Source organism: Lytechinus variegatus, chromosome 5 (genome assembly GCF_018143015.1).
Source record: "Lytechinus variegatus isolate NC3 chromosome 5, Lvar_3.0, whole genome shotgun sequence".
Classification (NCBI taxonomy): Eukaryota; Metazoa; Echinodermata; class Echinoidea; order Temnopleuroida; family Toxopneustidae; genus Lytechinus; species Lytechinus variegatus.
The window spans coordinates 8491400-8513755 of record NC_054744.1 but is presented as its reverse complement, the minus strand read 5'-3'; the positions used below and the strand labels follow the sequence as shown (position 1 = coordinate 8513755).

Here is a 22356-nt window from a genome sequence, read left to right as displayed (position 1 = left end):
TTTTCCAAAATAACATACCACTTCATAATAAAATACTAAGTTCATTGGTTTCAAATGACGTTTGACCTTGATCATGTGACCAGAAATACATGTGCACTGCACATGCAAGATAAGTGATATTTTATTTAATACCCATACCCATATTTACTTCTAAAGTTGCATACAATAGATCCATGATGACATTAAAAATTTTGGCTAAGATTTCAACATACCTGTACATTGTAATACAGCAAAACATGGTCAATGACCATATATAAAATGACCTTTGACCTCAATCATGTGACCTGAAACTTAGACAAAATGATCCTGAAGTGATAATTGATCAACCTTATTTCAAAGTTTCATAAATAGGTCCACATATTACATACATGAAGATATAATGAAATTTCAAGAACATTAAGTTTGGTTAAGATTTCAATATTGATGCCACCGCCGTCAGAAAAGCGGCACCTACAGTCTGCACTCTGTTATATGTAGGTGAGACAAAAAAACTATTACAAATTGTGCTTTTGACTTACTTGACCCATGCCTTCCTCCATGATCTTGGTTGTAAGATACTCCGTCCAGCAGTCTGCACAGAATTTATGGTTGCACTCGATGCCTGTCATTGACTGTCAAAAAATACAACACAAAAGTATTTTTAAATTCATTTTCGATAAATTTAGTGGTGTAATTATTACCGGGGGGGGGGGGGGGCTAATCGAATTATAACATGATAACTATCAGTACGTGCCCTGCCAAACTCTGGGGTCAGGGGCTCTGGAACTAATCTAGGTCTTAAAATGGGGGTCTCCGGAACAGCTCTTGGATCAATAATATTGCTAAACATGTAATGCTCTGGAACTGACCAATCAAATTACAAGGGTTTCCAGAACTCACATAGCATGGTAACGGCTATGGTAGCACACTGTCCAGAAAGAGAAACACAAATTTGAGGGTCTCTGGAATGGGGGTCAATTCCAATGGCTTTTTAACTTGTAAATGCTCTGGAACGGAAATTTAGGCTGAAAATGTGGCTCTCGGTCGCGATACATATATACAGTGCGTATCAAAAAAAGTTTACACTTTGAAAAAGTCCTGGGAATTAAGAAATACACAACACGTGGGTAATTTTTTCACATATAATCTTCAGTTGGGTCTCATCTATCCAATGAAAGTAAAAGTTTTGTCAGAATGTTACACTTGAGTGAGCACTGTCCATTTCTGTAAAGCTCGCAGAAATCTGTTTGCGCAGAAATGCTCGTTTTCATGCTGTGTCAAGTCGAAAGGACGAAATCAAACTGACACTACGAAAGATTTATCATACATTTTCCTTGCACTTTTAGGCAATTGGAATAAAACGGATACATTCAAGCATTTTGTGACAATTTTGCCACCCAAATTGAAATTTCAACACTCAATAAGCACAACCTTTACCCTATTTGTGCCAGCTGTATCGGAGGACATAACTGAATCCGAACAAAAGTTTACATCAAACATCTCCAGCATTTTTTCACTAAGTTTTTGTCATTGAAAGTTGGTTTACATTTCATTTTTCATTTAATACTTGTTTATCCACACTTTTCCCAAGCTAAGCAATGATTAACAAAATGAAAATCAAGCTTAAGCCATTTCATGTAAATCACAGCTCAGTGTAAAGCAAATATCGTCACGATGGCCCGGTGTGTGTTGGGGAGTGGGGTGGGGCAAAATGCACTCTTCGAAGTGTTTTGGGCAAGGAAACAAGTCAAACAATGTAGAAGATATCTTAAATCAATTTTACTAGCTAAATTCCATGTGTTCTTCATGATTAAGGGTTACTTTTATTCGCATAACTATTTCAAATTTCTGCGCAAATCATTTTTCACTAACTTTTCAAAAGTGAGTGGTGCTCACTCAAGCGGAAATATTTTTCGACAGTTATATCGTCATTTGCTTTAATGGACCTGTACCAATGTTAAAATGTGGAACAATCTTCAGGATATTACAAATGTATAATTTTACAGGATTTTTTCAAAGTGTAAACTTTTTTTTGATACGCACTGTATATTGTACGTATCATACATGTACATTATACTAAGTAGCCCCCCCCCCGGAATATTACCTCCCTATATGTACAGTATGTATACGTACAATGTACAAAAGGTCACTCAATGGTGTACACAAGGTAAAAAATGTGCGTCCAGCAAATCCTTACATTGCCCCCCCCCCCCCGTTTCCTACTGTGCCCCGTAAAGAGGGCATACATGCCACCCCCCGTCACACCTGTAGGATAATTTTTAAGTGCCTTGAAGATGTAATGTAGTGTACAATTTCTTAATATTCCACATGTATTCTTTCTTACTAACTCAATATCATACATGTAACCCTCTCCCCTTCCATACATGTGCACTGACTGTACATGCCCCCTCCCCCCTTGTCCCACCTGTAGGCTAATTTTGTAAGTGCCTTGAAGAAGTAATAAGTAATGTACAATTTTCTAATATTTCACATGTATTACTTATTAATTCATTAACCCTCTCCCCTTGCATGCGCACTGTACAAGCCCCCCCCCCCCCCCCACCTTGTCCCAGTTGCAGGCTACATACATAAAGTGAATTGAAATTTGATTAATGTACAATTTTTTATGTTCCAAATTATGTATTCTTATTTATTCAATACCTTAACCCTCTAGCCTTGCATGTGCACTGTACACATACAAAAAGGTACAAAAAGTACAGTGTACAAACATTTGCCATTAATAATCATTAATAGTACATTAACCTCATAACCACACTTCCATGGGATCGTAAAATCTTTTATAAAGATATGACAATTATAAAAGACGCTAACAATTTCCTGCAAATGCAAGGAAGTACCGAGATCACAGTCACAGTAATTTACAGTAGTTTATGGCCAAAATTTGGCTTTAAAGGTAAATGCCAGTTTTGGTAACGATCTCAAAATGACTTTTTACAGAATCCAATATAATGACCACCCAAGTGTTTGTTTATATGAATAAAAAATATGTGCCAAAGGATTCTGGAAGAAATTGTGTAATTGCTGAGAAATAAGCAAAATAAGCGCGGATTCGGGCACTTCCGTCGGGTCTTTATTCCAGCAATATAATATGCCCTGTCCCACGTGTGCCTGTGTTGGCGATCTTCAGTGTGATTGTTTTTCAGCTTAAATTTAATGATTTCACAAAGTTCAGTTTATTTAACTGTACCAGATCTAGATCGACGATGATATAGTAAATACTTAACCTCGGTTTTACAGACTTTCTCACGAAATCCGTGTTTTACTGCAACTACTGTAATTTAGCTTTAAGACACATTCACTATCTTTTCAGATAACATTATAATGATCAATCTAAATATGTATGCCTTCATGGAATTTCAATTTCAATTTCACATTTGGTTCACTTGGCACACGGGAGGCCAGTGTATGAAAACAAAAGAATTGAATTTTCACAATTCCTTGATACATGTATGCATTTGACACATGAGCAAAATCAACCAGTCTGATGCATGATAATACAACAACCCTTACAATACACATTTATTGCCTACTCTTTGGTAAAAGCCCACACATCACAAGACAGTATGTTCAATTGAGTTGATGGAAATACATGCTTATAGCATCAATAGGCCATGATTTGTGAGATAAGTTTAAGTTACTAATCTATAATTGTATAATAATTGTCCTTCCCAATATTTTCATTTCATTTATTGGTTTTTGCAACATTTTTCACAACAAAATTCTGGACAAGAAAATACATACATGTATCTGAAATTTGACATCAATATATTATAATGAACAATAGTTTTGTATACAAATCATCAAATATATCTTACATAAATGAAAAAAAAATATAAGTGGTATTCTCTATTACACAATAAATAGGATGGTTGCAAGGGTCGTCACAAAAGCAAAGCTTGAAAACGTAACAGCCCTGGAAAATAGCCAAAATAATTAATATCTATTGTCTTTAAACGTGCAAGTGCATGAGAGATGGGGGGGGGGGGGCAAGGGAGATACTTGGTCCTTAGCATGGAATTTCCCAAAGTTCAGATAATTTCAATAAAATCATCTAATGCCATTCATGTTACTTTAAAACACTACTATGAATTATTATTTAAGTAATATTATTTTTATTGTCGTGTTCCAATTGTAGATTGCATTTTTCATGTTACATGTGTATAGATTTATATAATCTGTTGTCTTTCTTATTTTGCATACGTAAACAAGAAGAATTTCCATTTATGGACAATAAATACAGTATTTACTCATATTGATACAAGTACTGAGGATTCTCTTTCTAAATTATAAAGTACTAGCACTATGTAGATATAATTATCAACTGCGTAACAATAATATGTATTAAGACACATTAGAATACTTGAAGCAATATAATTAGCCTTTTGTAATAGACACAATATTTCCTTAAGCAATGCGAGTGAGTCACCAAATAAATGCCCAAGTCAATGCAACTGAACATGGAGGATAGATAGCCTTTGGCTAGAATGTCAACAAATAGACCTCAACCAATCATTTTGGGAATTGGGGCTAAATTAGATTGGTATCAAAACGCCCAAGACAAATCATTAGTAAATCAGGGCCACATCTAGCAAAGAGTTATGATTAATCCGATCAATCTTAAATGTAAGTACATGGAAATCCATCAATGCCATAATTTTCCTTTCGGAAATTTGCTCAATGTCAGAGAAGCATACCGAATTGTCAAGAAAACAGTGAATGTATATAGGTCGTTTCTAGAAAACGTTTTGAAGAAACATGTAATAGATGTTGACGTTGCTGGTTTGTAACTGATCAGATCAATTGTAACTCTTTGTAAGGCGGACCCCTGCCCTGTCTTGCAAAGAGTTGCGATTGATCAATACTTGTAGGAAAATGCGTTACATGGTGTATGTCATATTCATTATAAATTTGAAGATCTGTTCTCTTCAGTTGTTTCAGTTAGGTTTACACGAGTCAAATCCAGATAATGATGTGTTACAAAAAGCAGAGACAAGTTGACAATTGGTATATGTAAAGTGATGCATACTTGCATACAACATGTACAGGAGGTTAATCAGGGTTTTTAATTTAGGGGATTTGATTCCTTTTCTTCTCTTCTCCCTTTCCTCCCTTATTTTATCCTACTTTAGGGAATTTTAGGGGGTTCAATTGAACCCTTCGACCCCCCCCCCCCCTTCCCCACCCCGGCTACGAGCTACACCCATACTTGTATCATTTTATCTATCAGTGATACAAGTGCACTGTGAAGATATACATGTACTACATGTAAGTAGAATAAATGTAGAATACATAAATATAGTGCTGTAAGCTCTGGGAAATACATGTACATGTAGATACATACATGTATTATGTCCCCAGCCCATTTGCACTCATCATGTTATCAACTAGAATAGATGCATATCATTCCCCCAGGTACGCAAGCACATTACCAAAGTGTTGTCAATGTCAGTCATTAGGTGGTTTCAAACCGCCTCAATCGTAAGAATCCCTGTTAAATTACAAGAACTTCTTTACGCTAAAAAATACCCATTGATTATTCCTGCATTCATACCGCCCTGAAACATACCCATCCGGATAAGTTCCTGAAGTTACAAGCATGCGCAGTATGGTCTGATAAGCAAGAAAAGCACAAGATTAAAAATTACTAGCTCAGCAGCCACCCCCACACGGCGCCTGTGCTCAACTACACGCTAGGCTAAGAGTTCCCGTAAATTGCTTTCACACTGCCAAAATACCTGCAACCATGAAAAAATACCCGTGAAATTCTCGCAATTTTGACAAGTACCTACTATTTCGTGGGTATTTTCTTTCAGGGAGATTTACACGTACATGTAATTTGCTTTCACATTGCCAATGTTACCAGGGGGCTGTTTCATGAAAGTTGTCAGCAATGACAAGTTGTCTTTCTCCGACAGTTACCATATAAACAGTCAGAGGCCAGTGCCTCTGAGCCAATCAAAACCTAGGATTTCACTGAAATTGTCAGCAAGTCTGCCAATTTCGTCAATGCTGACAACTTTCATGAAACACCCAGGTATTTTCTGATCTGGGTAAATTTCCTGATCAGAAAATACCTGGAACTGACCAACTTCAAAGCGGTCTGAAAACACCTACATGTATTAACTCTCTGTGCCACACAACCTGTCATATCATATGGCATTGTGTGTTTGTCATTAGAACCATAATAATTGTAATGCTGGGCCCCATCTAACAAAGAGTTATGATTGATCCGATCAATCGCAACTATGGATGGCCAGCAACGTCAACATCTACAGTATTATGCAGTTTTGTTAAAAACATCTCTAGCTATGATGCATATTCATGCATTCATTGTTTTCTTGAGAATTCACTGCACTTCTCTTTGCATACAGAGGACATTGTGCAAGTTTTTCATAGAAAAAATTATGACACTGATGGTATTCCATAAAGTTACGATTGATCGGATAAATTTCAACTCTTGTAAGATGGGGCCCCAGGTTTATTACTACCATCTTCATGTTCATGTCAAGTGGGTATGCAGGGAAAAAATGAATTCACCTCCACCCAACCATTACCATCATCCAAACATGGAGCTATTACAGATAGCTCCATGATCTAATACCCTTTTCATAAACCCATCCTCCAATTAGCCGCCTAAGAGTAATGCGGATAATTTAATAAAAATTGCGTTCAAAACGAAAATAAGCCGCATTATTTTTACGAGCGCCCGTCCTGAAAAAGGCGGATAATCGTCATGACAACTGGACACGCCCCCTCCGATGCGGTTGTGTTGGAAAAGAGTGACCTTGTGACCCCACCATGGCAATTATCCGCATTATTTGGAAATGCGTTCATAAACTCAAAATCTTGTCCCGATGCTGCCATTATGCGGATAATAGCAGCATCAAAATAATGCGGATAACTCTGGTCCTCCTCCAATTTTATGACCCAATTATGCTGCTATTAGCCGCATAATTGGGTTTATGAAAGGGGTATAAACTTCTCACTCCTAAATATACCTGATATGATAATGATTTCACACTTTCAGTTTCACGCCAGCCTTGGCCTGATAAAGTTCTCAGATATGCAAGTCATGATGAGCCAGAAACAATACTTGCATTTGATAATATGAGATGCCAATTATCTAGTTGTCTATAAATGCAGGCTGTCATGTAGCTATAGCACTGACCCGGGGGGGGGGGGGCACTTACATTGATGAGTGGATACCATACACGACCAAAAAAATTCGTAAGAGGGATGTCTTTTTCAATATAGGGCACGTTACGTACACTTATATTGGCTCTATGTCAGATCTGGATCAAATTTTCCTATCAAAATTCATATGGGATTTCATAAATACAAAAGGGGAACACAATTAGCCACATTTTTTTTACGCATCTCCTTATAGAAGAATCCAAACCATACAAAAAATTCTATACATGGGACTACATAATACATATATTGTTTTTTTACTTAATTTCAATTTGACAGAAAACTATTGCTTGTTTTGGACATTTTTCTTTTGTATAATCTGAAGGTCATCATTTTACATCATAAACAAAAATATCAAAATATTCATTTTACGTTGCCTGTAAGTGGATATTTCTCATGTCACTCCCAGGCATGGGTTTACGTTTTAAGTCGTAATTAATGAAATAATACACCAATTTTTTAATGTAATGCAGCATATTAAAGCCAGAACAACAAAGAATCCAATCAATAAATCAAAATCATGATAGGAATTCAAAATTCACAGAGTTTGAGCAGTATGTTTTCTCCTCAAATATGCATGTCCATTTCGCGTCACTGTAACCATGATTATGAATATTCATATCTCATTAATTCAGTGGATCAAAATAACAAATGTTATTATTTTGAAAAGCAGGTTTCAGCATCTACTGTCAGGTACCATTTCTTTGCAAATAACTATTTAAATATGTGTGATATCTTTGTTTGAATGCTAAAAACTTGTTTCTGAATGTCACTCCGTAACCGTGGAACTGCCCTTTTTGAGACCCCATGGTCGCGCGTGGTATCCACTCGTCAATTGAAGTGCCCCCCCCCCCCCTCTCCTCCGGGGGCGCTTGGTGCATTCAAGGACCCATACACCTCACCTCGGCTGAGTGTAGCACAATGTGGGTAGAATTTCTTGATGAAGGAAAACATGAAATGGCTGGGATTCAAAACCATGTCCCTCTGATTGAAAGATGAGAGTCGTAACCGCAAGACCACCACACCCCCAAAGAATTTCCACACAAAGCATGCATAGTCTTCTCGCCTATACTCACAAAATCACATATTTGCAAATAATCCTAACTTGGAGAAATCCTTGTGCATGTACATGTACAAACATTGGTTGTGTGTTTTCTAATGGGAATATTTACGATCACTGCGCTTTGAGATGGGAAAATTGCCAAGTATTTTTGTAATCCGGCTTGTGTGAAAGCACCTGAATAATTGAATAGTGAAGTGAGTTCAGCAAGGTTAATCTTCATTCACACTTATTTAGAGAGCAATGTTATGAGGAGGTAAATTTTGCATTGTGAAAGTGTCACTGGTGAAATTATAGGTAGATCTAGGTTAAAATCTACCATATATACTCTGGAAGTTTTGGAAACATCACAGGTTACTTGGGTGGGACCAACGTACGATGCTATCGCAAGTAATACCCATACACTGATACAGCATACACGCATGGTAATTGTGATTTTGTCACTATAAAATATAATAATAGCAGAAAAAGAGCCTAACTAGAGGAAGCTCACTCTGGTGTTACCCACAATGATAATAATGAATAATGAGAAAGAGGTATGAATCATCTACATACAGTCACATTCACCTGTTACACTTATTGATACAAAGACATTATCAAATTTCCTAAATCAATTTTCGGTTCATTAAGTGGCCCGTGAATACTATACACTTGACCGAGAAAATAAAAGATATCCTACAAAGTCATATTTTGTATAACTTCCCCTTTTTCCTAAATTGTTTGATATCAAACATTAATAATGTGAAAGATGTTTCATACATTTGCAATTGGATGTACGATTTGCTAATATGAAATTTATGTTCATGAATTGTTACAGGGTGATTTTCAAATGAAATATACATATAAATTGAAATTAAGCTAATCAATAACATTATCAATAGCACTGTATACAAATAATGAATGTTTGTGCAATGCACAGAATACTTCATGAGGTGAAAGATGAAATGATCCAATCAACGAGGAGTAGCAGAGTTGAATGGATCATTATTTCATCTTTCACCGAATGAAGTATTCTGTCTATTGCACAAATGAAAAGAACATTCATTATTTGGTTTTTATGACACCTAAAAACAGATTCTTTTTCATATGAAATTTGTGAATTTCAATGCAAAATATGCTCATATGCAGTGCGAGCTAGCTCGGTCCGTTGATTATCGCGCACATACAACATGCGCGCTGCAAACATGAGCGGTGCCTGAAATCTGGGTGCACGCGTGCAATGGACAAATTTGAATGGATCCAAATTGCACGGTTGATGACATCATTGCAAAATGGGCTGAATGAACGATACAACCAATCAAATCACGAGGATCTATCTAGGTGTCATATAAATCTAAATATTGAAGTTGAACTTACTGATCCTAGAACTGTTCTGAAGCATATTTCACAGTACTCTGTCACAGCAACCGATGATCTTGTGTTCACCTGCATTGAAAAACAGCAAGGCCCGTTTAGAAGTTATGACAATTCCACAAATACATTGACCCTACACTACTTTTGACCTTGTTCATGTGACCTGAAACTCGCACAGGATGTTTAGAGATAGGTAATTGCACTTATGTCTAAGTTTCATGAACTAGGTCCATATACTTTCTAAGTTATGATGAAATTTCAAAAATTTAACCTTGGTTAACATTTCGATATTGATTCCCCCAAAATGGTCTAAGTTCATTGACACTAAATGACCTTTGACCTTAGTCATGTGCAACTCATGTGACCTTAAAGTCAAGCAGAATGTTCAGTTATAGTTGATTACTCTCATGTCCAAGTTTCATGAACTAGGTCCATATACTTTCTAAGTTATGATGATGTAGGACTGTTATTTTGACATTGTTTCCTTTAAAAGTTATTTATAGTACAAGCTTTGGTATTTAGTTCAGCTTTGTTTACATTCCTGATGCTTCTGTTGTCATTTACATTTGACTTTCAACCTACTTCTCCTGTCATTCCTTTCCTATTCAGATGTGTTCATTCATTACATTCTCACATCTGATTCTTTTGTTCAACATTCTTATTATGTAATCATCCCAACATCTTATTCATCTCCATCCTCTATCTCTTATTGGCTATTTTTATGAATTGGACTTTTCCACTTTCAGTTGGCTTCTCCATTCTCTTTATTTTCATTGGTTGATCTTGTGTAATTTGAATAATTTTGTATGAGTTTTACTGAGGCAAGGAAGCCCAGCAAATATAGCAGTGCACTACCAGACTTCATCGAGTTAAGTTCTATTTTGTTCCCGTGTCTTTCGAGTTAAGTTCCCTCTTCTCTCCGTTTGCTTCTGTTTGATGTGTGATTGAGCTTATGTTACTCCCTTCTTCAGTTATTTGATTTCCCCTTAAACTGTATTTTCTTCAACCCTACAACTGGTAGCAGCGGTGTTCGAACCTCATGCCTCGCTTATCTGTTCGCCACAAACTTTCAATCATATTTCGTCAACTTTATCGTCATCATGTTCCTGTTGGAGAAACATTTAGCCCTTCATACTTCTGTTCAGCCGTTACCTCTTGCCTGATTGATGCTAGCCAGCAGCTCGCCTACAACTTCAACGTCAATGCTGTGGCTTGTCTAGTAGGATGATGCTACTACCAGCCAGTCTTCGCCTTTAGCTCTACGTGAGTGGATGAAAGCCTTGCCTGAGTACCAGCTCGGATCTTCGCCTATTGCTCTTCGTGAGTGGATGAACGTTCTGCCTGATTACCAGCCAACCTTCGCCTTTTTCTCAACGTGAGTAGATGAAAGTTCTGCCTGCGAGTCAGCCTCTCGCCTTAAACTACAACCATTGCCCGACTACATGGAGTGGATGATGTCGCTGCCTATTTTTCTTCAGTCTCTTCGGCTCAACAGTCTCCCAACTTTGCCTCATGATGCCTTCTAGCCTCTCGCCTTGCTTCTCTTCGTCGAGTGGATGATGCTGCCTTTTGGTCTTCATGTTGCTTTGTCCCTCTATCTTCGCTCGATGCATGACACCTTCCAGCCTCTCGCCTGTTACTCTGTCGCCTACGCATCTAGAGTTGATGACGCTCTGCTTTGATCTTCGAAGCCAGCCGCCACCTTTTGCTCTTCAGTTGCTCCAGCCCACGAGTGGATGATGCTGATCCCCTTGTCTTCATGCACACAGTGAAAACTTTTCGCCCCTAGGAAGGTCCGATATTCAACAACTTGAACTTGATGTCTCCATTTTAACACCAGACTAGTCTTCTCTCAAACTCTTAAACTTTAATTGGAACTTTTGGACAATTTATTTCCCTGATGTTGAGAACACTAAACAATTTTGTCACAGATTTTAAATTCGTTAAAAAAATTCTGATCAAGATATTTCTGTGATCATTAAATTCCCTTTACTTTAGATTTATGCAATTTTTGTTTATTCAATAATTTTGTATCAGTTTGATCAATGGAATAATCTTGCCAAATGTTTTAATAAGTTCTATTCAATCGGTTTTGTATAAAAACGATAGATATTTACTAAGATAGCCAAATTCTAAATTCAATTTAATAACATTTTATCAATTTTTAGACAAACTATGTATCCAAACTGATCTATTTCTTGATATACTGTAAAAGGCATATGATACACAAATTCCAGTATTTTATGAGTGTTTTCTTATACACAAATGAATTCGATTACAAAAAAAGCAATCAATATTCACTTTTTTATCAAACCCATATACATAATATTATATTTGATTCTTAACTGGAATTAATCACATGCCTTAATTTTGATTTTAATGTTAGGCTTATATAGAAACATTTTTTTAGCAAGATCATTCAAATTCTACAAAAGTATATTTTTGTTAATTGAATCAGATAATTTTCTTTAGGTATTGTCTTAAATTGGTGTCTTAAATGTACATAAATTGAAATATATTTACGATTTGTCAAATATGGATCAAGTGATTACAATTAATGTGCAATATATCAAAATCGTATTTTCTCAGCTCAATATTGAATCTGAATGTAATTTAATATTTTGATATTAGAGATGTTTAAATATTTAAATTTTGTCAATTTCTAAATCTGAAAATAATGTGAACTAAGTGCAATATATGAAATTGTAAAACTAAAGGAGATTATGACAAACAAAAATTTTTGAAATATTTCATTTGTATACCTTAATGCTCAAAATTATTTCAATTTTTAATCACTGTATATTTATTGAAGTTTTATCAATGATATTGCACAAAGTCAGACTTAGTTAAATGTTCAATTTAAATCATTTCTCATCATTTTTTACTATTGAAGTTTCATCATATTGTAATTTTACATATTATGCGAAATAAGTCTTCTATTTGTATTACTCAGTAATTTCTTCCAAATTTCAGTTAAAAATCTTAAATTTTTGATACCCCTATTTTAATGTCTTTTTTAAAGTAAAGTCAAAGATTGAACTCAATATACTTTGTCATATAATTTCAGAAAAATATGGCTTTATATGAATTCAAATTTTTGATTTTTCATAATTTCTGGTAATTATGTTATTTGCTTAACGTCATGTTTAATTTTTGTAAAGTTCAGTAGTATTTTATCTCGCACTTTTCAATGTTATTCAATATTCCTTTGAGCTACCATAATTGTTTTTATCTATTTGTCTAGTAGTGCTCTCATATAAGTTTTTCATTTTTTTTTGTAAGTCTAGGGGATACATTTTTCCAGTTGGCAAGACTGCATAATTTTAACAAAAACAAATCTTTTATAATTTGAAAAAAAATATATTCAAGATTATAATTTTTTTTCTTTTCCAAAATCAAGACAATTCTTTTTTGTTCTTTCTTAATTGATTGTATTTCATTTCATGGCATGCACGTATAAGATATACATTGAAATTATTTGCATGTTCATTATCCATTGAAGTTACACATGTGATGCCAAAAAGGAAAAGTTCAAAATTCTGATAAAATATTTTTTTCATCAAATTTTTCTATCCTCTCCTAGTCTTCACATTTATTGTAAATATGGAATTATGTCATGGTTACGTTAGTTATTTTTAAATACTTTTATGTAAAAAAAAAATGTTAGATGTTCAACTTGTCAAATTCTGGTTTTGCAGTTTATTTTAGTTCTTTACTTTTAAAAATTGAGGACAATTTTTTTGAAAGAAGGATGTTTATGTAGGACTGTTATTTTGACATTTGGTTTCCTTTAATAGTTATTTATAGTACAAGCTTTGGTATTTAGTTCAGCTTTGTTTACATTCCTGATGCTTCTGTTGTCATCCATTTACATTTGACTTTCAACCTACTTCTCCTGTCATTCCTTTCCTATTCAGATGTGTTCATTCATTACATTCTCACATCTGATTCTTTTGTTCAACATTCTTATTATGTAATCATCCCAACATCTTATTCATCTCCATCCTCTATCTCTTATTGGCTATTTTTATGAATTGGACTTTTCCACTTTCAGTTGGCTTCTCCATTCTCTTTATTTTCATTGGTTGATTTTGTGTAATTTAAATATATGCTAATTTTGTATGAGTTTTACTGAGGCAAGGAAGCCCAGCAAATATAGCAGTGCACTACCAGACTTCATCGAGTTAAGTTCTATTTTGTTCCCGTGTCTTTCGAGTTAAGTTCCCTCTTCTCCTCTCCGTTTGCTTCTGTTTGATGTGTGATTGAGCTTATGTTACTCCTTCAGTTATTTAATTTCCCCTTAAACTGTAGTATTTTTTTCAACCCCACAATGACTTTTCAAAAATAAACTTAACCTTGGTTAAGATTTCAAAGTTGCGACGCCACCATCAGAAATGCAGCAAAAAGAAGCTTTCTACCTAACAAAATATTTGGTTGCAAAGGTCTCTGCATACAAGCTCATTAGAGCTCGTACAAAGTTACACGCACTAAAGCGAGGCAATGCAAGCTAAATGTACGGTATAAAATCAAGCACTAGCATTGCACTAATGCTTGCGCAAGCTGCTTGCTGTTGCTCGTTGTTGCTCATATTCCTGCGTCCTGGCTTGCATTTGCTCGTCCATGCACTTCATTGCTCGCATTTGCTCATCACCACTCGTCTTTGCTCGTATGCATTTTGGTTGCGTCCAGTTGTGGACGTTTGTCTGCTTATTGGCCTCATAATTCTTTGTTTCATTGCATTGCATTGCGTTTCGACGTTTGTCTGCGTTCAGGCAATCTGCAGCTGAACGCAAGCCAACAACGCATAGGTGTGAGCCAGGCTTAAAGATGTTATTGCATACTTGATGTACCTTTGGTTGTTTTGCGTGTGTTTTCCTATATGGACTGATTACGTGTGCTTCTGTAAATACTGCATCGGGGTCTCCTCCATATAGCCTCTCCATTAGTTTCTCCTTGTCCCATTTGAAGTGGTTCAGTAGTATCCTGGTTACAGTAGCTGGAATCTGAAAATAAAAAATGGAAATGTGCAGATGAATAAGAATGCTAGGAAACTCAAGGATGCTTTCAGGGAGATTTGAAGGGGAAACATTACAGCTGATCTTCACGAGTAGATACATGTACTTTTGCTGAAAGTTGAAAATTAGAGACTAAAGAGAAATGATAAACTTGTGGTTTTAACAGATAATTGGTCAGTTTGAAGTATAGATTTAAAGCAGAATTTCACTGCCAATTATTTTTATGAGTTAAATGTTATTATTACATGTACATTAAAAAGGCAAAGGAAGTTCACAAAAAACCTACTTGAAAACATTCATGTACATGTAGCATGATTAATTTGAAACATTAAAAGAATCTCTCCCAAGTTTCCTTTCAATGAACAGTGAATTACAAATGTTAAATCTTAGTTTTGCTCATCAACCACTAAGTTATGTTTTGTCTACGGCTGATCTCGTAAATTAATAGTTTTGATCCTACATAGCCACATACAAGCTGTGTTAGCAATACATACATGTATGTATGTTAAACACCAGGTAAGTGTTTCATAATTCATAACGCTGCTCGTAAGTTACAAGCGACTTTACGAACGACTAGTAATCCTTTCTTAGGCACTATACTAAATCAACATCAACAAAAATTTTGGTGTATAGTACATGTACATGTATGTAAAAATTTGTAAAGTCACTCGTAACTTAAGAAAAACACCCACCTGTGGGCAGTTTCATAACGGCACGTCAGCTGTTCATAAGTTAAGAGCAACAGGTGATCCTTTCTTGTGGCAAATGATACATGTTCATTGGTGATTACTTAGCGAAGTTAGGGCATAAGAAATGTTCACCAGTCGTTCTTAAAGTCACTCTTAACTTACAAACAGCTTTATGATACACCCACTAGGTACATGTGTGAAGTTGAGATGTGTTGTCATCCCCCCTTTATTTCATTTATCAATTTCATCTGTCTGAATAATCTATTGCTTTGCTTCATGTCAAGATCCTCCATGCAATTATTCTGGCTGAATCATTCATTTGTAAACAATATATCTTATTTATAAATTGCCTTTTAATAAATGGCATTGCAAACCAGTAATGTGGTATGTTCTGATTTTTAAGAGATAACAGAAACCACACTATCATCAAAACAGGCTTTTAAATTCTAGTGTGATTTCTTTGACTGATAATGAACACTCTGAATAAGAAGACAGATACAGGATACAGATATACATGTACACCTGTATACATGATGTATGTACATGAAGTCACTTGAGTCATTGTTCTCTCAACACAGACTACTGTTTACCGGACTGTTCCACTGCCTAAGAATGGAATGAATCATTGTTTGGGTGCAGTGCGAGTCCTAATCTGGTATAGATACCACTTCCTTATTTGGTCATATCCTTATTTTGGGTAACCACCACCATGGTCATATCATATTCATGCATGGTTTACATGGAAATATCAAACTTTGGTTATCAAAAACAAAACAAAAAACAAGAAAATCATGCAATGCTGCCTATTATGAGATTTAGAAAAAAAAAATGCATTTTTTTAATGAAATCACTCTGCAATGACATACAAAATAGACCTACCTGTAAATGGGAAATGCATAGAACCAGCATTCAAAGACATAGTGTTTATTTTAACTTCCAATTTTTGACATGCCATGCCAGTGCTTTCAATTCTAAGTAGCCAAATCTACCTTTTTTCCATACAAAGGTCTGGGGAGCGTTTCATAAAAGAACTTGTCAGACGTTTTATCCGACAAGTCCTGTTTTATGCGACAGTTGCTATAGTAACAGTGCTTCTCAACCAATCAGAATACAGGAAAGTTGTCAGATCTGACAACTTGTCGGACGAAAATATTGATGAAACGCCCCCTGATTGTCATTACCACTACTGTAACTCATTAAAGGAAATCCAAAATACAAGGTGAGAAACCAGAGCAGAAAAAATAAAATGAGAGGAGCAATCTAAAACTTGTTTTATAAAAATCGGTTATAGGATCTTATGGAATAAACAAGAAATGTAAGTTTAAAAATTCTTGTTTTACATTCTATGGGGATCCTGACGATCCTCATTCCTCAAATTGGCAAACATGCTTCAAAATCGCTGATTTTGTGAACAACTCTCCATTTGTATTGTACACAAAATTTCAGATTTTCCCCTTTATTTTACAATGTACATATTTCACTCCTCCTGACATACGTATTGTGGTGTGAATTATATTTTCCCATGACATACATGTACATACTGTACGGTATGCTCAGGAGGCAAGATGCAATGAGAAAGATAATTGGGAAAATCTGAAAATTTGTGTACATAAGTAATTGTCCACAAAATTTGTGATTCTGAGGCACGGTGTCCAACTTGAGGTTCCCCATAGAAAGTACAAATTTTTTAAATGCCCATGACTTGCTCATTTCATAACCGATTTTGATGGAACTTGTTTTAAATTGTTCCTCACATTCTACTCTTTCCAATAAGATTGCTTCTCTTCTGAAATTTTGGTTTCCTTTTAATGAGGCCAGCAGGGATGACAACACAAACATTGTTATTTCACTATAACCATTGACAATTATCCTTTGACAATTTTTTTTAATCATTTTCTTTGAACCAATCTTTGCTTACTGCACTGGTTATTGATATTATCTAGAATACTAAAAATCACTCAATTTCATAATTTCTCTGGTACACTTAAAAGGGGGGGGGGGACAAAATCTCAATGACATTTTGGAAAACTTTTGGAAAATTGCCATTTGCACAAAGGTGTTTTTTAAGACATGTACATGTAGGCCTACATGGAACAGGAAGAAAACAAATCACATTTTTGTGATAGAACATGATATGAAATGAGGTGTGTGATGAACTGATGATATATCAACCACACAAATAAAATCTCTATTTTTTTAGGAAATGGAATTTGGGGAATTTATATCATACAGCATGTTAAAGGAGCTGCTCATCTGTACTATCACAACGTCAAAATTTAAAAATTCGCAACTCTGAACTTGACTTTGATAAAATCTTCACTAATATTTTTCTTGAAATTTTGTTTCACATGCATCTATAAAACCATTGTCAGGGTGAACTCCCCCTTTAAATAAGAATATAAACATTACCAAGAGAGGGTGCAAGATGCCTGAAACAATTTGAATGGCAATAGCTGAAAAAAAATTTAAAGATCATTATACATGTACTTTTCTCCTGGAATAACTAGCTATAAAAAATGCTCAACAATATCATTGACCCTTAGCAAAACTGGAAGCCTGACTGCTGGGATCCACAACAATCTTACAGAATCTCGGGTAAAGGTAAAAGCTTTAGACAGGCTTTACAGTGTACGTTTAAGTGCAGTCGGAGCGAGGCTTTGTACAAAATCTTTTCTCTGAAGGTTCTGGAAACTTTCAAGCATAACTATGTATATGAAGCTTAAATTGTGAAATGACTCATTTCACAATTTAGGCTACATATACGCATTATGAGCTTGGAATCGATTAGACAAGTACATATATATATCAAGACTAATAAGACCCTGGCAAGGTCATTGGTTAAATTTCCATGTACTGTACGTGATGAGCTGAGCTTATTTTAATTCCCAACCAAAGAACAAAAGATGCCATGAATTCTTGATGAACTCGGTTGCTGGATTTATCAGGTTCCATAATTCCAAGACCTGTACTTGTATGTATGTCCGACTGTCTGATAAGTAACAAGCAAATAAATATCAAGGAACCCATTCAACCATGATATGAGAATGGTGGTGATTTTATACATCACAGACAGAGACATTGATTCAGGCCAACTTGCTATAGGCATATAACCTTTTCCAAAATTTACCTTCACGACATTGTTGACTTCACGTATTGTATCGACCATTAATTGCACAATATCGTCCGGAGTTAACACTTGATACTGGAAATCATCAACATCTTCTCTATCTCGACTGTATGACCCATCGTCCTCCTCCATCTCAAAATGGTCTCCAAAGTCACTGGATCCTGCATCATCATCATCGTCATAACCAAGCTCATCTTCCTCTCCCATCATGAATCCTTCATCTTCCTCCATCTTTACTTAAAGTATGCTTACTTTTGTTCAAAAAGTTGAAATTGCACTAACATGCAACACTTTCTTAAGATCAATCACTAGATTTCAGTGATGCTCAAATTCAAAACTACCAATTGGGCTGATCTTGTTTTGTAAGTTTTTTTTTCACTCACACACACACACAAATATGATCGAGTTAACAAGTTAGTTAGGGCCTATTCTCGACTGAGATGAGCTGAGATCTAGATCACTGTTTTGGCCTTATCATTTACATGGTCATGGAAATTAGATTCACGTCTAACAAAAAATCATTCTCAAATGACATTGCTGCATATGCTCAAACTCCAAATCCAATCCGATCCAAATTGCACTGCACCAGTGCAGGTGCGCGGTGCACCACTGGCACTGCCCAGCCGAAAACTCAGGTCTGCTCCTGTGCTGTGTAATGGCCTGAACTCAAGCTCTATGCTGTTCAAAGTCGTCATCTGAATACATTTTCCATGAAGTCTGAATCGCAATATTTCTCTTACGCTCAAAATGTGTTTTTTTTCTATTTAATTGGCGTGGATCTGAGATACTTATCCGCTGGATCATGGATGAATGAAACGGGCACAGAACAACAATACACAAAACGTATGCAGTAGTGTTTTTTGTGTATTGCAATTGCAATAGTCTGGAAATCGGAGATTCAGGCTCTCTCATCTAAGGATATATATTTTTCAACAAAAATGTATTTTAATTAGTAATTTACCAATTTAATCCTCCAAAATATATATTTATAGTAAAATTTTATTTGTTTTTGGTGAAACACAGAATAAAAAAATTATTGACGACAAAATATACAAACTAATAGCGAAATATCAAATTGATTGACGTGACGTTCTGACCCGAGCAAATAATAATAATAGGTAAGTTTCTAACTTTGACCCAATGACGGAATGATAATGGTGCCTGTCATGTATTTTCCTTATATGGAAGTTTAAGAATTGCGACACTATATCTGTTCAATCAATAACGCAATTTACTGCAAAGCTGGACGTAAAAAAGGTAGAGGGTGTAATGGTGTAGTTACCGGGCCTGATTACTGCAATTTTATAACATTTTCCCTTTATTTTTAGGTAGCTCTAACGTTACAGTTAGGCAGGCCTATATCATTTAGCATATAATGAGGGTGAAGTACAAGCTGCATGTATGCAAGCTTAAAAAAAATAATCAGGCATAGGGCCTACTGACTAAAAAAGGGAAAATTAATAGGACTGTTTGTATAGGAATTTATGAACAGCTAGGATATGTCTCACTATACAAATAGTATGAACACGACTTCGTGCAAGCTGCCCGGCAAGCTGTAATTTTATACATAATCGATCAGTTCTGAAAACGGGACATTCTAAGCATAGGCGGATCCAGGGGGTGAGGGGCCCACCCCCCCCCCCCCTATTGGCGAAGCCAAATAAGGGGGAAGGGAAAGAAAGAAAGAAAAAAAGGGAAAACTGAGAGGAGGAAGAGTGAATAAAAAAAATAAATGAGGGGAGACTTGGAAAATAAAAAGAATATTTCATGTTACTATATTAATTTTTTGCTCGCTATTTGCGTTCGCATTGCCTGATTAACATAACTTGGTTAATATGGAGGTTATATAGGCCTATTAAGTTTGGAAGTATATATACAAAACATATACCTCGGAAATCAAACTTTCATTATTGTGATTTACAAATTGATTTATGAAAAGTGCTCTGTAAAAATGTCAGTTTTATGGTCTAATTATTAACATTTTCTGCTCGCGCTGCGCACTCGCAAATTTTGATTTATCAGGTACTTATTATTTTTGTGTATTCCATAAATTTTTCAAAATATCCCTTTTCAGGTCTGATTGTCAAAACGTATCAGCTAGCTCTGCATGCTCCAATTTTGATTGGCGAGTTATGTATGTGTCAATCCCCTTTTCATTACAGTTTATCAAAAATTACGGCTCGCGATTTATGCACTCGCATTAATTTCGCGCCCTCATTATGCATTGATAAATAAGATATCAATTAAATAATTATTCCTTTTTTCATCTCGCGCTCAGCAAGAGGAATCATAAGATAGTCATCGTTTTCATATGATGCCAATAAAAATGTCCCGGTCCTATGTCAAAACTCAAAGTAATAATAATGAAAAATATCAGCTTTTTATTAAGTGCGATCCATATCCACCTCACAATTTTCCTATAAAGTGCTTGAAAGATAGAGCTGAAATTGACCCCTTTTTTAGATCGGAATATCAAATATTTCAAGCTTGCGCTTCGCCCTCGCTTTGATTTTCATGATAAAAGATGAATTTGGAATGCTTAGATTCTGAAACACGTGCGCGCATCTGCTCGCGCTTTGTGCTTGCATCATAAATTTAGGAAGATCCCCTATTACTGAATAGAGTGTCCCCGTTTTAGGTCAGTCTAAATCTCGATTTTTTTTCGCTCACGCTTCGCACTCGCATCAATAATAATATTGTTTAGTTTTTTAGCTATCCTATTCACGATTACAAATATTGATTAATTTTCCATTCTTTATGTAGAAATTTAAAAAAAAATCAGCTCGCGCTTCGCATTATTTGATCGTTGAAATATCTAACGTCTTCATGTCTAGGTGCAAGCAGTCCTTAACAGGTATAGGGTCTACTATTTCGATCAGTTCAAAACGTGTATAAAAAAAAATTGCTGGCGCTTGGAGCTCACATTATTAATGTAAAGAAGATCCCCTATTACTCATCCCTTTCATGATTTACAAAAGATGGATAGAGTGTCCCGTTTTTAGATCTTACTCTCGATTTTTCGCTCACTCTTCGCGCTCGCTCGCATCAATTGTTTAGTTATAGACAATAGCGTACCTAAGATTTTCCACAGGGGGGCAAAACGTCCGCCAAAAAAATTGACAAGTAAAAAAAAAAGAAGGGTCTTCAACCACAAATAAGGGATTTCGTACAAAGGTCTTCAACTTCAAAGGAGGGGCCACTGGTGGTTCGTCAGGGGGGGGGGGCAGGGATACGTCCCTTGCATGGGTTGTGACTCGTCAGGGGGTAGTCTGGTATATGTACGCTACCATGTTCACGATTAGAAATATTGATTAATATTTTCTATTCTTTATGTAGAAATGTCAAAAATTATCAGCTCGCGCTTCGCATTATTTATAGTTGAAATATTAAACGTCTTCATAGCTAGGTGCAAGCAGTTTAAAGGTAGGGCCTACCTGTTCCTGTTCCGGATTAAGGGGGGTCTCCAAGGCAAAAACAAAGCTCGCGAAAAGCCATCGAAAGGGGGTTCAGAAATTTTGGCAGACCTTCGATAGGGTCTAAATCTCGAAATTTTCTGCTCGCGCTCCGCGCCTGCATCAATTGTTAACTTATATACCTATTCTGATTAAGTTACAAAACGTGTATAGAATTTCCATTCTTTAGGTAAAAATGTCAAAACAAATCAGCTCAATCAATATACCTATTCTGTTTAAGTTACAAAAAGTGCTTAGAATTTCCATTCTTTAGGTAAAAATGTCAACAACAAAATTTCAGCTCGCGCCTGGTGCTCGCATTATTTGATTGTTGAAATATGTAACGTCTTCGTGGCTAACTGCAAGCAGGATAGGCCTACCTTTCCGATCAGTTCATAACGTGTATTTAAAAAATCTGATCGCGCTTCGCGTTCGTATAAATTATTTAGTTGCATACACATCATTTTCA

General features: G+C 35.7%; 1 protein-coding gene across 1 annotated transcript in view; it reads right to left on the bottom strand.

Annotated features, from left to right (window-relative positions):
* The window catches only part of LOC121415203 (E3 ubiquitin-protein ligase arih1-like), a 39279-nt gene extending 19980 nt beyond the window's left edge, over positions 1–19299 (bottom strand). The window contains exons 1-4 of the mRNA XM_041608367.1: positions 18436–19299; positions 14455–14607; positions 9608–9676; positions 519–611 (exon numbers count right to left, since the gene is read on the bottom strand). Coding sequence (XP_041464301.1) covers positions 519–611; positions 9608–9676; positions 14455–14607; positions 18436–18666 — 546 coding nt within the window. The 5' untranslated portion in view covers positions 18667–19299. The remainder of the gene's footprint in view (positions 1–518; positions 612–9607; positions 9677–14454; positions 14608–18435) is intronic.
* Positions 19300–22356: the final 3057 nt, after the last annotated feature.